At 41.3% G+C, this 13,431-nt stretch overlaps 1 protein-coding gene across 2 annotated transcripts in view; it reads left to right on the plus strand.

Annotated features, from left to right (window-relative positions):
- PTPRG (protein tyrosine phosphatase receptor type G) overlaps nucleotides 1–13,431 on the plus strand; it is a 402,944-nt gene that overhangs the window by 204,887 nt on the left and 184,626 nt on the right. For both annotated transcript variants that reach the window (XM_040569169.1, XM_040569170.1), the window contains one exon: nucleotides 9,856–10,035. In XM_040569169.1, the coding sequence (XP_040425103.1) occupies nucleotides 9,856–10,035 (180 nt within the window). The remainder of the gene's footprint in view (nucleotides 1–9,855; nucleotides 10,036–13,431) is intronic.

A 13,431-nucleotide genomic window follows, 5' to 3' on the forward strand; every position in this document is an offset into this window, starting at 1 on the left:
TCCCTTTATTCCCTTTCTATATTGCTCTGTGCTCTCTGTGGGTGTTTTATTAACCAGCATCCTGCAAAAATTCAATAAAAATATACAATTTTTTCCTTACTTTCTTCTTCCTTTTCTTTTTTTTTTTCTTTTTCATGCTGGTTCTCAGAGACAGAGCTCTGGGGAAGGCTCCTTTGGTTAGTTATGAGGAACAGATGGGAATCAAGAAAAGGTACTTTCTGTTCCCATACCCACCTAAATTGGAGGTAATTAAGTTACAGTGAGGCATCATTTACGTTAGCAGTTTCTTTGGTGAGATCAAGGCTATTAAGGGTACATGTGAGAAGTAGTAGGATTTCAAGTGTGCGGTGCTTTGAGAAATAATTGGAACTGTGTCTTTCCTAAATGCATTTACAGGCAGCCTGGCACTGAGGTCTGCAGCGGGACAGCTGAGGCTTGCACAGTTACTGTGCTTTTTTTCTTTTTTTTTTTTTTCTTTTTAAATCTCTGCAGCTCTTCTCAAGTTTTGAGCAATCCTTGCAGATGCTCTGATGAGACAGGTGAACTTCTCCCTTTATAAAGCAGGGGAATGAAATGGAGCGTGTTGCTCCTGGTGGTAGGAAGGAGCCAGAGAAGCAAGATGGGAATTTGAGACTTCCTGACTTAAATGTCACGGCTTATTACTGTCACTGTCGTTCAGCATTCATCTCTGGAGCCGCTGGGCTGGTTCAGCAGCGCGGGAGCCTTGATGCTTCAGCCTGGTCTAAGTCAAACTCTCAAACTAGCCAAGATCTCTGGTTCGAAGAAAAAAAATGCTGCCATACAGTGGTTCCTTAGCCCACCGTGGCTGTTCTAGGTTTTCCTCTCGCCTCGCTCCTCCTGCAGCCTGAGGTCTCCCTGCCATGCCACAGCTTTGGCACACAGCCGCTGCCCGCTTCAGCTGGGTCTGGGTCCTGTGGGGGCCGTCACCGCAGCACGGCCGCTGCCTGCTCGGCCCCTCGCCTCTCCTAGCCTTGGCAAGGGATGCCGTAATTAGCAGCGTGCCGAATTCACATCCTCTTCCCTCCTCTTCTTTCCACAAAGTCTTCTTGAAGCCCCCCGGGCCTCTGTCTGCATCAAACAGCTCCTGGGTGGGAAAGTTTCCTGCCCAGTTTCTTCCTCTTGTTTCCTCTGTTTTATTTTCTGAGAGCTTTTTTCATGCTGTGCTTTCTTCTTGGAGCAGTCCAGATGGGACCGTGATTTACATCGGCATTATATGTGCTCAGGCTCATTCTTCATCTGTTTAATTCCATGAAACACCAGGCTCATTTCTCCTTTTATCTTTGCTATCTGGAAGAATTGGCGGCGTTTCACTCCTGTCCTATGGGACGGATGATTGAGTTTCTGATATAGAGGACGTGCCGGGGGGTTTCCAGCTGAGGGAGATGCCTTCAGAGAAGCGAGGTTGTTACAGGAGGGGGCAGGTCAGCCCAGGAGGGGCTGTTCTCGAGTGTGAGGTGCCGCACGTTGGGTCGCTGCGGCCTTGCCTTACGTGGCTCGGTTATGAGTTTTTGAGCTGTTTGCTGCCCTGTCTGTGGAAGAATGAAGGCCTTCGTCCTTCCTCGCTGCAGTGTTGGGCAGTACAGCGATACGAGTGCGTCTGCTGCCCAGGTCCATCATTGTCCAGCTGTTGCCTGTGAAGGGAAAGGAGGACAGTGACAGGGAGGCCGCCCTGCCAGGGAGGTGGCCTCAGACGGGCCCTGTCCCAGGCACCGCCTGCTGACACCCTGCCTTCCACCCAGCGACATCAGGTGCTGTCATCAGCTACTGCATTGATTCACAGTACATCTTCATCCAGTAATTTCCATTAGGATTTATACTTTTTTAAATTATATTTAAGAAAAAAATCTATTTTTATGTCTCTCCCTCGCCTTCATGGAGTTTTACTCAACTGGTATAGGAAGAGAAGAAAGTTAATTTACAACGTCTTCATATAAATTAATCTTCTGTTTTCTCCTTATAACGTAAGTTATCACCTCGTTTATTATATGCAGCTCAGGGTGAGCGGTTCTAAAAAGGCCACAGACAGTTACGAAATGAATGGTGTGAGATGTCAGATACATTTATTAAAAATGAAAATTATGAAAAACAGAGGATGTAGACGTATATTGTCTCAGTCACTTGCCACCAGCACGCACCTTGTATACCACAATTCATCCTCCCACTCAGTAAGTTCTGCATATTAATCTCATCGATGTTGTTATGCTGTGTTCAATATAATGTAAACATTTTTGAAATATTGGAGGTAAAAAACTCAGCAGCTCATTAGTTGTGTCTATCAAGAGTATGTTGTGTCACACTCCTGAAGAAATCCCAAAATATTTTGCCAGCACAGCTGAAGCTAGTCCCATTTTCACTTTTGCGTGGTGGTACATTATTCAGGTCACAGATGCAAACCTTGAAATGTTTATGGAAAAAACTTGTTTTAAGTAATTGCACTTGCTCCAATTTGTTGTGAACTTCCTGCAACATTTGTCTTAAGGTGCTGAGGTTTCCTGATGTTGCGTATTTATCATACGTTTGTGCTGCTGGCAGGTTGATAGGTACAGCGGGAGCTTCATACAAGATTCATGGCAGCTTCATACTTTTTTGAGGAACAAAATTAGGATCCAGAAAGTATTTGTACGGAAGTGTGGGGATACACAGAAAAAGAAAAAGTGTTTGTGGCTGTGTAATACAGATGTTCACATACCTTCTGAAGAATACAAAGCTTTTGAAAACATACGTTAGAACTCTTTGCAAAAGATAATTAATAGAAGGCTTAATTAAAGAATCCAGCAAGAAACGTGGTATCTGTAGAAACTTAGAAGATGGTGCACCTCACTGTTTTTGGGTTTAAAAGCTGCAGGTGTTGTAGGACAATTTATTTTTAGGAGCGTAGTTTAAAGCCTTTCTTTTTCTTTGCATCAGCCGTGTTTTGGCAGTGAGATGGTATCACTGGTGAAATCAGTTCTGAAGATCAGCTCTGCTTTTAAGGCCCCATGGCTGGATGTTTCTGTAGGTGTGGTGGCACCGGTGCAGAAAGGAGAAGCAGGGCTGGTGCTTCGATGTTGCTGCTAGCAATTGCTCAAAGGTTATCTAAATCCAAACCCTTTTTGTTCTGTCTTCCTGTATTTGTGTATGTTCCAACAACTGCCGGTTAAGATATCCCTTATCAGAAACTGTTCTTGGGAAAAATTTCTTTCAGCATCTTTCAGCTCTCCAAAAACCTGTCCGGGGCTGTTTACGACTCTGACATGTCTTAGGCACTTTTTTCTGCACCGAGTTTGCAGACTGGATGATGCTTATATCTGTCTGGGTCTCAGCGAGCTCTTCAGGACCTTGCTCTTGGTATTCAGTCTCATTTTTCAAGCAGTAATTGGAATTTTCTGCAAGCATGAGTGTCTCATGTTAAACAGAGTGATGACAGAGAATAATAAAATGAAAAGTCCTTTTCCCTCAGGGTAGGAAATCCTGGAATCTTTGTTCAAAACGGCACCGTGAACTCTTAACTACGGGCTCTCTTTCTCCCTCTCTTTGAATTTGGTATGCCATCGTTTTAGAGCAAGACAGTATAATTTCAGCAACTTTTCCCCTAATATAATGATTCAAAAACTTGATTGCTTTCTCTGCAACGGGAAGGCCCCTGAAAGATGCCACTGATTTTTATCAGGGCTTTCGGGGATTTTTATACCTTTACCCCTGCTGCCACATGGTAAATTACTCAGCAAGAGATCAGTCAGTCATTCGAATCATTCTTTCCTGCCTTATATCTAAATGCAGCCTTTAGCCTTCATCCTGCAGGGTTCACTTCATTTCGTCTTCCTAGGAGGAAGCCAGAGGTTAGAGACTGAAGGGAGGCTGACAGTTCAGCTGGGCTGGAGCTGCAGCACACGCCTTGCCTGCTGTCCTCACTCACATGGCGTAAGCACCTTCCTCGCGTGCCTTCCAGGACTTGCTTTTAAACGGCAAAAATGATGAAGTCTTGGTTAATGGCATCAAGTACCAGGTTTGATCTTTTCGTCCCAGATAACAGAGCGAAACCCCAGACCTGAAACTTTTGAAGAATCTTGAAATACTTTTAGTTCCGCAGTGAATTTCCTTGATGTTTGATTATTTTAAACCATTTTTTCCTGTTTGAAAATTCAGCCTGCAAGAGAAGCTCACTGCTTTGTAGTTGAGCAAGGGCACCACTTCCTTGCTCTTTCTCAGTGTTAAAAAGGAGATGTTTTTGTTTACTGATGTTTCTTTTCAGTGTTTCTTGAGATTTGGCTCATGAGGGAGCAGCTCAAGTACGACAGAGACAGGCGGAAATTCTGAGATTCACATCTTCAGCATTACTCAAGTAAATGCTCAGTCGGCTGGGCAGGTCATACCTACCCATCTGTACAACGAAAAGCATTCCTGTTTATCCAGAATCTTGCTGAGAATCCTTCCCATAAAACTTGCAGAAAAGATGCTGGAGGCAACCTGCTTGGGTGGCATCACTAACACAACTGAATACCACTGCCATCCGAGGAGTAACCAAGCCACTGCTTAGCGTGCCTTTAGCCTTATTTTGGGTGAGCTTCCAAACATAATTCCCAACATCCCACATCCTTCTGACCCAGCAAGAAGGGAGCCCTGCCACTTTGTGTGAAACGTGGGCATCCTGCCTCTGATAGAGATTCCCTCCTCTTAGGAGGGTAGCTTCCTTCTGTCAGCGTTAGAAAACAGCCTGCAAGAGAGCAGCAAGAGCCATTTGCATGTGGAGGGAGGACAAAGCAGGGCTAGAAGGGGTGATGGATGTAAGCCTTTCTGCAGCGCCTGTTTCCTTACAGTTCTGTGAATATCTGCCTTGCAGATAATCGTGGATTAATGATCTTGTGCATTAAGATGATGGGATAGGATGTCCTTGTGAAGTGGCCAAGCTAATTTGTTTTAATTGCAGAAGTGTGAGTGGTTTGGGTTGCCGTTGCAATCATGACTGCCATTTTCATTCAGAAATAAAAAGATTAGAGGCATCAAATACATCTAGATTTGTCTGAGATAATGTTGTTTAAAAACTGTTAAAGAATAAAGCACAGAGAAGTTATGTATATATAAAAATTTTAAAAAAATCTGAACTAGCTCTTTGCCCGATAGACTGGGATTTTAAAGTCAAATTTTTGTGCAAATGTTAAAACCATGTAAAATTAAGAAAAACAAATGTTGATTTTTCTGCTTCTTTCCCATCTTGTAAATGAATGATCATAATCAGATTGTTCGTAAATTTCTGATGTGTGTCACACTACATCTGGATGTTGTGTAAAAGCGTGCGGTATACATCAGTCTGTATCAGAGGAGCTGATCCATTAGTTGGGAAATGATTTAAAATCAAGAAAATTGCAGTGGTTTTGATAGAAGAAAGTTTAAACAAAAGCTTTGTGGAAGAAAAATATATTTGATTTTTTTTTTTAAAGTTTTTATGCAAGCTTTAATTAGATTTAGTGGAAATGTTTTTTCATTAATGAAGGCTTCTCATTGTTTAGGTTGTACATAACTAGAAGGAGAAAGGTAATTTTGGATTCTATTTAAAGAGCAGCTTGTGCATTAAAAAAAATACATATATATTAAAGATTCTGCAGTCATTGACTGAAAGATTTTGCGTGAGAAAAGATTGCAGAGTCTTTGGAAGCATCAAGTAAGTTCGGATGAGGATGGATGACAACACCTCTGGCGTTTTGTGCTGCTGAAAGTCCTGGTGTGAGAAGCAGGTGGTCTTGCTGAGGACGGACCCCAGATGCGCTTTTACCCCTCAGAAGCAGGGACCTCTCTCGCCCCTGGTTTCAGCAGAGGTAGGGTCAGCTCCCAGAGACCTGGCTGCAGACCAAAATGAGCTTGTGGGGCTGCCAGCCTCAGGAGATGAGCGAGCTCCGCAGCAGCAGGGCAGGATCTCATCTTGGTGGGGCTGGACTTACTGGGGCTTTAGAGGGTGACCTCCTCCCCACAGCGTTCCCAGCACGTCCCGTTTCGGTGCCGCGCTTGCATCGAGTACTCCAGCTCCAGGACGGGGTGTCGGATGCTCGCCTTCACTTGCGGGTCATCCCACCATTGTGGTGGAAATGTGTTAGTTGTTAGCACAGGTGAGGTCTCTTAGCTTGGTTGGGTTTTGAAAACTGAATTATTTGTCAACCCTTAAAAGGTCAATTCAAATTCATTCCAAATTTTATTTGATGAAAGCCGTAATGCTCGCCATTGGAAAAATGAAATACAAACAGCCATAAGTTATCTGTCTCAGATGGGTAAATGTTACACACGGAACGCAGGGATTTTTTTGCTAGGCTTAAGTGAAACAGAGTCTTTATTTAGTGTCATGTTTTTATTTAAAAGCATTTATTTAAAGTTCTAAAAAACAAAGAATTCAATAAAGCAAGACAGGTGCAACTGCAAATGATTAATGATATAATTCTCGGTACTTTATAAAGTGTCTAACACTGAAGAGATTTATACAGTGCAGAATGGCAATCGTGCTTTGATGGAAGGAATAGGTAATCAATACCTGCAAGCTTAGAAAAAGCGTTCTATTTCCTCCTCTAATGATATAGGGTTTTTTGCAAGGCAAGGATGTCTGGAGCATGAGACACTTGGAAGAAGAATTAATTTGAAATCTGTAGTGGAAGATCAGTTTCAATTAAAACTGCACTTGAATGTCCATGGAAAAAAGCAGGCAGTTAGACTTAAACCGTCTGATGGCTACCAGGGAATAAATGAATCCCACTGCACTGGTCTTGATTACAATTTGTTGAGCTTGTTTTTCCTGCGTTGGAGAGAGAGTTGATTTACTTTGGTCTCAAACTCAAAAATTAAAATTTCCTTCTTTCCTGCCTCCCCCCAGCTGTGCCTTATTCCGCTAATTGTTAAAGCTGGGATGGCCCCAGCCCCGCGCGGCTGGGATGGTGGCGTTGAGGTTGTGGCCTCTATTTCTGTCTAGAATTGCTGCCATAATGGTGTAGGTCATATTGCATGTAACACTTTGCATATCAAAAAGTTCGGAAAGAAATTAATGAAAAGCTCAGCCGTTTATAAAATCCTGTGCTGATTTTAACTAGCAGGTCTCGAACCTTTAAATCAGAGCTTAGCCTTCTGGCTGTAATTTGGGATGTCAGGGCTTGGAGTCACAGCACTGGCACTGAATTGGGGTTTTGAATTGCTGAGAGAGTTTCACTGCATTAGATTTTCCTTTAGCTAATTCAGCATATGGAAACATTTTCTGTATGAAAACTAATACTATCACATGAAGATAGCAGCTAGTATTAGGCTGTTGGTTTTTTTTTGGTAAATTATAGATTTAGAACCAGGTGAAGCCACTGTATTTTTAAAAAGAGATGTATTGCTATATTAAACTAATTCAAACAAGTTAAATTAAAAAAAAGACTTTTTTTTTTTTTTTTTAATAAGCTTGTTTAAGTGACACAAAGGCCTAAAAGCCTTTTTGAAGTCTGGGCAGTGAAAAACTGTATTTCAGCAAGAGTTAATCCAGGTACCTAAGTCACTTGAGGTTTTAACTCAATAAGATGTTTTGCTTGCTTGTTTACCCTTATGGCTTATTTTATTCTTTCGACAAGACAGTTTTCACTGCAAATTGGTTGAGAGCTGGCTACACTTAAAAATAAAAATGATAATGATAATGATAAGAAGAATCATAAAAAAAAGCCTTTGTGACAAGATGCATGGAGGTAACCCTGCAATGCCTGTTAAAATAAATCAGCTTATTCAAAAATAAGATCTCCCCATTGGTTAAGAGGTCACCAAAATACTAAAAAAAATAATAAAAAAAATTGAGTGCACAGCTTTTGAAACCACAGCTGAAACCATTGCGATAGCCTCTGTGAGCAGAGTGCTTTTGAAAAGCTCACCATATGTTTATAACAAAGCCCAAAAAAATGAGAGCTGGCAGGTTTGATGATTGTGTGCAGGACTAAACATTCTAAAACAAATTCCTAAATTTCATGGAGTAAATGCAAGGTTATACGGTAAGTAAATCTGAATTGCCAGTTAATTCACTGCAAAACAATTAATAAGAGCATCCTGATTCAGGGAAAAAAAAAAATCTACAAGTGGAACATATTTAGGTTTCCCAATGTAGGGCTTTTTAATAATTTTGTTCTCCTTAGTTGTGGTACATTGGGAAATTAACTAAAAGTGGCTTTTGCTGACAATACAAGTTGAACAATGAGATAAACAAAACAGATTCTTTAACCTGGGCAGGTGATGTAAATGACTTTTAAAGGATGGTGCAATTTTGCTTAATTGTAGATTAAAATGAAACACTTTGATGTTGTTTTCGTTACCATAGAGTGTTTGCATATGATGGGTAATGCACAAAATCTTGCTGGTGATTAAGTGTCCTGCATCAGCCCAAGGGAAGATAGGAAAAATGCATTTTGCAACTAGACACGTTAAAACCCAGGGGCCAAAGAAACGGGCCTTCCCAACTGCTGTGTTTGGATGGCACTAATTGAATTTACATATGTTGCTCAGATGTAAGGGTAATAAATGCATATGGGCGCATCATTTGCTGCTGTATGCTACAGAGCAGACATGCTGACTGTGTAGTTCAGAGGTACAGAACAGGTGTGACATCGGAGGTCTCAGGAGACTGGAGTTTGGCTCCGGGTTGTAACTTGGTTTGGTAGAAGAGCTTGGGTAAATTGCTTCCCTCAGCTCATCGCTTTCCCTGTCTTTACATGAGAATAAGGGTGCTGATCCCTGCTGTAAAGCACTTAAAGAACTGTGAGGGAACAGTGCTTTGCAAGAACTCTGTGCTGTTACTTCAGGAGCGTGGACAACTATTTGCACTCACAGGAACACAATCTCTTAGTCTCTGTTAATGCAATTTAAGAGCTGGGGAGGGAGGTTGTAAGAAAATTTTGAAACTCACTGGAGATCCTCCTCTGTGTGCTGTTGAGGCCCCTGGTGTTGTATTGCTTCTAGAGGTGGTCTGTGGTGGGGACGGCAAGGGCTTTGTCTGAAACCTTTTATTTCCACGGGGTATTTTTATTGACTGTTCTTGCTGGAGAGCCTTGTAGAATGGGCATGGTGGGTTCGGGTTGTGGCAGCTTGAGCTGTGGTCTGTGATACCACCTCTCGCAGCTCCACCACCACACCGTGACAGACCATGACCTTCTCCTTTACTGCTAATACTTGACTTGTTTCGAGAGAGTAGCTTACATCAGGTGAGAACAGACTGTGCTAATAAGCAAAACAGAAAACTCATGTAAGAACAATAAAAGGAAGAGTATTTTCCTGATCAATTATTGCTGTCTTTATTTCCTCCATCAAGAGTTTGCGTTTTATACTTACTTGCGTTCTTCAAATTTACTAATATGCCCTTTGGTTTAAATCTTTATTTTCATCTTTTCTGATTTCAAAACCACCCAAATAAATGAGATCATTAATAAAGATCATATTATCTAAGCAGAGTATTGCACAAATGCAAGTTAATGCATAGCTGGTACATTATGTATCTCATGTAAAAAGGTAAATATATACTAATATATCATGGCTGAAGCTTTAGGAAAGTTCCTGTAAAACCATGCTAATTCATAACATATGCATGAAGAACTTGGGAATTGCAGATAGTTTTATAGAATAGTAATTAAAAAAAAAAAAAAAAGACCATTGTTCTTTACTGCTAGAGGCAAAGTTTGAGTACGGCATGAAGCTAATGGATTTCGATCTCTTCATACGTTTACAAGTCTTAACCTTTTTCAAATGTGGGAAGTGTAACAGCAGTGGTGTTACCTGGGGAGCTTAAGTTCTTCATCCTCTTTCTTAAGCATTATCCAGAACTGCTGAGCCACTGGAATATTAATTTACATTGGTATTTTTTAACAGGTACCTATGGTCCCGAGCACTGGGTTACTTCTAGTGAGAAGTGCGGAGGGTCTCACCAGTCTCCCATAGACATCGTAGACCATCAGGCTCACGTCGGAGACGAGTACCAAGAACTGCAGCTTGATGGTTTTGACAATGAATCTTCTAACAAGACTTGGATGAAAAACACAGGAAAAACGGGTATGTTCTTTTCTGTTTGTCTCCATAGCGTGCCTGCAGTCAATTAAAAATTCAAGCCATGTTTCACCCTCCTCGTTTTTCATTGTTCTGTTGTTTGGGGTTTGCTTTTTTTTTTTTTTTTTAATATAATTTTCCAGCAGCAGCCTCCTATCTCTGCCTTTGCATTCTGTGCAAAGCTAGTTCTGCAGATTTTAAGGTTTGGTTTTTTAAAAAAATTTTTTAGGCTCTCAATATAAAATAATTCTCTTGGTAGTCAGTTGTTCCTCAGAATAAAAGGCTGTATAAGAGTTTCAAGGTGTAACCTTGAATTATCAGCTTTGGGGAGGCTGTAACATCTAATCCAAAAGAATGCTGAGATGCAAGGCTCAGACTTTTGTAGGAAAGGAGAAGTCTTAGAAATTGGGATGTTTTAGAGAAGAAAGAGCAATAACTGCTCAAAGTAGTGGGAGCTTATTAATGTGTTTCTGATATGATTATAGCACTGTGTTCTTCACTGAACTGAATCCTCTTCTGCCCTGTCTGCTCTGGCTTTCAGAGAAAAGAACAGTCAGAGTACTGCTTATTTTTACCAAAACAGTTCACCAAAAGGTCAAGGTTGATTTATATGCAAAACTGCATGCATTTGATTACTCTTTAATTCTAAAAACGTAAAAAGCAGAAATTACAAGGCCACCCTCTTCATTTGACAAGGTCAAATATTTTTAGGGAATTGGATTAAACTGCTAATTAATTCAATTTTATTTATTGGAAGTATATTTTTATCTTTATTAACATTCGACATGTGTGTCTATAGTGCTTTAGGTAACAGGTTCCTAGTCAGAAGGTCTGTTAGCAAAACCCAGGGCATGTACCTGCTCCGGGAGTGTGCAACGCAGTTGCACACGGAACCTGACCTCAGATACGCCCATGGCTTCCAGGGGACTTTGGGTGCGAGCCACAACCTGGAGTCCACAAGATGCCTTAGATCCTGTTCCAGCAATTCAGGGATGTAGTGGGAGTTGGGAGTTATTGCTCCCCAGATGAGATGGAGTGACAGGCTGTGATCCTGTTTGCTTTTACCACAAAGCAAATCTAGTTAATGTAAACCACCATCAAGCATAGCTTGGGTTTTTGATGCATTACTGAGTTTTTTTTCAGCTTCACTAAGAAATGCTCCTGTTTGCTTTGAAATTCTGAGTTTGTTGCCCTTTGTAACAAAATGAGGTTCGGGGAAGGCTGAATGCTGTGGAAATTTGGTGCTTAATTAATCTATTCATGTTATGCACCCTGCTCTTTTGGTCACAAAGGAGTGTTTGTAGTAACCAGCAATAAATATAATTAGAAATACCAAGAAAAAAGGATGGTGCTCTTCTTCTAAGAAAGATGCTAATGCTATACTGCATGTATAATAGGAACATATTGCTGCACATATAATAGGAAACCATGTTGAACCGAAACGTGCCAGCGAATTTTCCAGTCTCCACGCAATTGGCAGTGAAAGCTGTATCTTTGGTCTCCTCTGCTGGGTGATTTTAGCACTGCTGCTCTACTTGATTTTTTCACCCATTGGGGTATGGATTTTTGCTGACAAGTTATTGCTTCTCAGGGCAACAGTAACTGTCATTTTTCTTGGGTAACTTACAATCTTTTACTGGTAACAGGAAGACTTTCTTTGCCTTGCTGTCATCTGTGATTTCTGCTGCTAAGCGCTTAACTCCTCCCTTACTTTATCAAGTTCCATTCCCTTTCTTGGTTTTCTGACCTTTTGAAGAAACTTGTCTGGGATTAATTTTTTAAAATGGTAAGTGGTAGAGCAGCAAACCAAGTAGGATGTTTTGGCTTATGGGTAGAAAGTAGAGGCAGGTTGTGCCATAAATTGCGATGCATTTTGGCAGCAAAGTCTTGGAGCAGATGGCCACGTGAGACCTTCATATTGCAGACTGACAGAGATAGTAAACTAAATAACTGTTTAAGCAATAGTGATGGATGTAGAGGGCATTTCTCAGCAATTAATGACTGGTTAAAAGACACCAGGGTCCACGGGAAAGCCAAAGGCCCTTAACCTTGATGCTCATTAACTGGCAGGAAATGTGTTGCTTGGGTTATTGTTATTGCTATTGGACTAGTATTTTTTAATATTTTTTTTAGGACAGAACAATTACTTATTTTTATGCTGTGAAATGTTAAAAGGCAAAGAGGTTACTGCTCTTTAGATCTGTTGTGTTCTTTTCCCCCCATATCAGGTAAAGGACAGACAATGTACAGAAAACAGAGCTTCATTCAGAAAATGAAAATGGATTCGTTATGCCTCTGCCTTAACTAGAAATGCTTTTGTGCATGATTATGCTGGCAAAGGCACTAATGTGGGTTTGATTTCATCACTGAAGTAGCTGGTTCCCAAGTGGTAAGGATCACTTGGAGAGTATAAGCACATTTCCTAGTTACTTTTGCTTTATATCAGGCCTGAGGCTGACAGGGATTCCACAGGCCCAACCTGCCCTGAGGCCGCAGAGCAGCTGTGGGAGCAGGCCTCTTGCCAGCATTACACAGACACTGCCACTTTACCCCTCCTTAGATCACTTCAAACTTCTAAAAACACTGGCCACTTAGAGAAAACTACCAAAACTTCTGCCAGAGGTGTGTTTCTGTTAAGTACTCTGCAGGTGTGGCGTATATATCTGTCCAGCTGCCCTGCTTAGGAAGGGGGAAGAGCTGCTTTGTATCCAGGATGGGTTTTTCCCTCAGGAAGGTGACAGACACACAGCGCCAGGCCTGATCTTGCAAATGGCATCACACAATTGTGATCCTGGTAGTTGTGCACCACCTCCTTTGGTTTTGAAATCTAAATTATACAGTATTTTAAGCTGAGTAGGTGCGGGGGATTGATTCTTTGGTGTGCACTCTGAGTAAATTACTGGATAAACGCAGAGGCTCCTGAAGCCCACCGACATGGTGTTTGGTTGTTCCAGCCCTGAAAACCAGAAGTCGTGTGGAGGGGAGGGAAGGGAAGCCCCCAGATCACTGGAAATAAGGAAATGCTGCTAAAATAGGAAGGTGATGGGAACATGTGTTGTACAGCTCAGCAGTGTAAGAAATACTGTAAAATGAACAATTAGATGAACATTTCAGATTGTACATCCTCCTAATTATCCTTTTAATTATTCATCTAAAACAAGTAAAATGACCCCTGACAGAGCCATAAATGATTTAGGAACTATCAAATATTTATTAGATGCAACTGAATCCCCACAGAGATTTTTATCAGATGCACACAAATCTGCTTTCGTGTATTCCTCATCTCCTAGAATTTTGTCTGTGGAATTTCTAACCAGTTGGGTGAGATTTTTGGTATCTAAAACACTGCCGAGCTCACTGAGATTTTCTTAAGAGAAGAAGAGAGCAGTAGTGCTTCTAGCC

The sequence above is a fragment of the Cygnus olor genome, chromosome 10 (assembly GCF_009769625.2).
Source record: "Cygnus olor isolate bCygOlo1 chromosome 10, bCygOlo1.pri.v2, whole genome shotgun sequence".
Lineage (NCBI taxonomy): Eukaryota > Metazoa > Chordata > Aves > Anseriformes > Anatidae > Cygnus > Cygnus olor.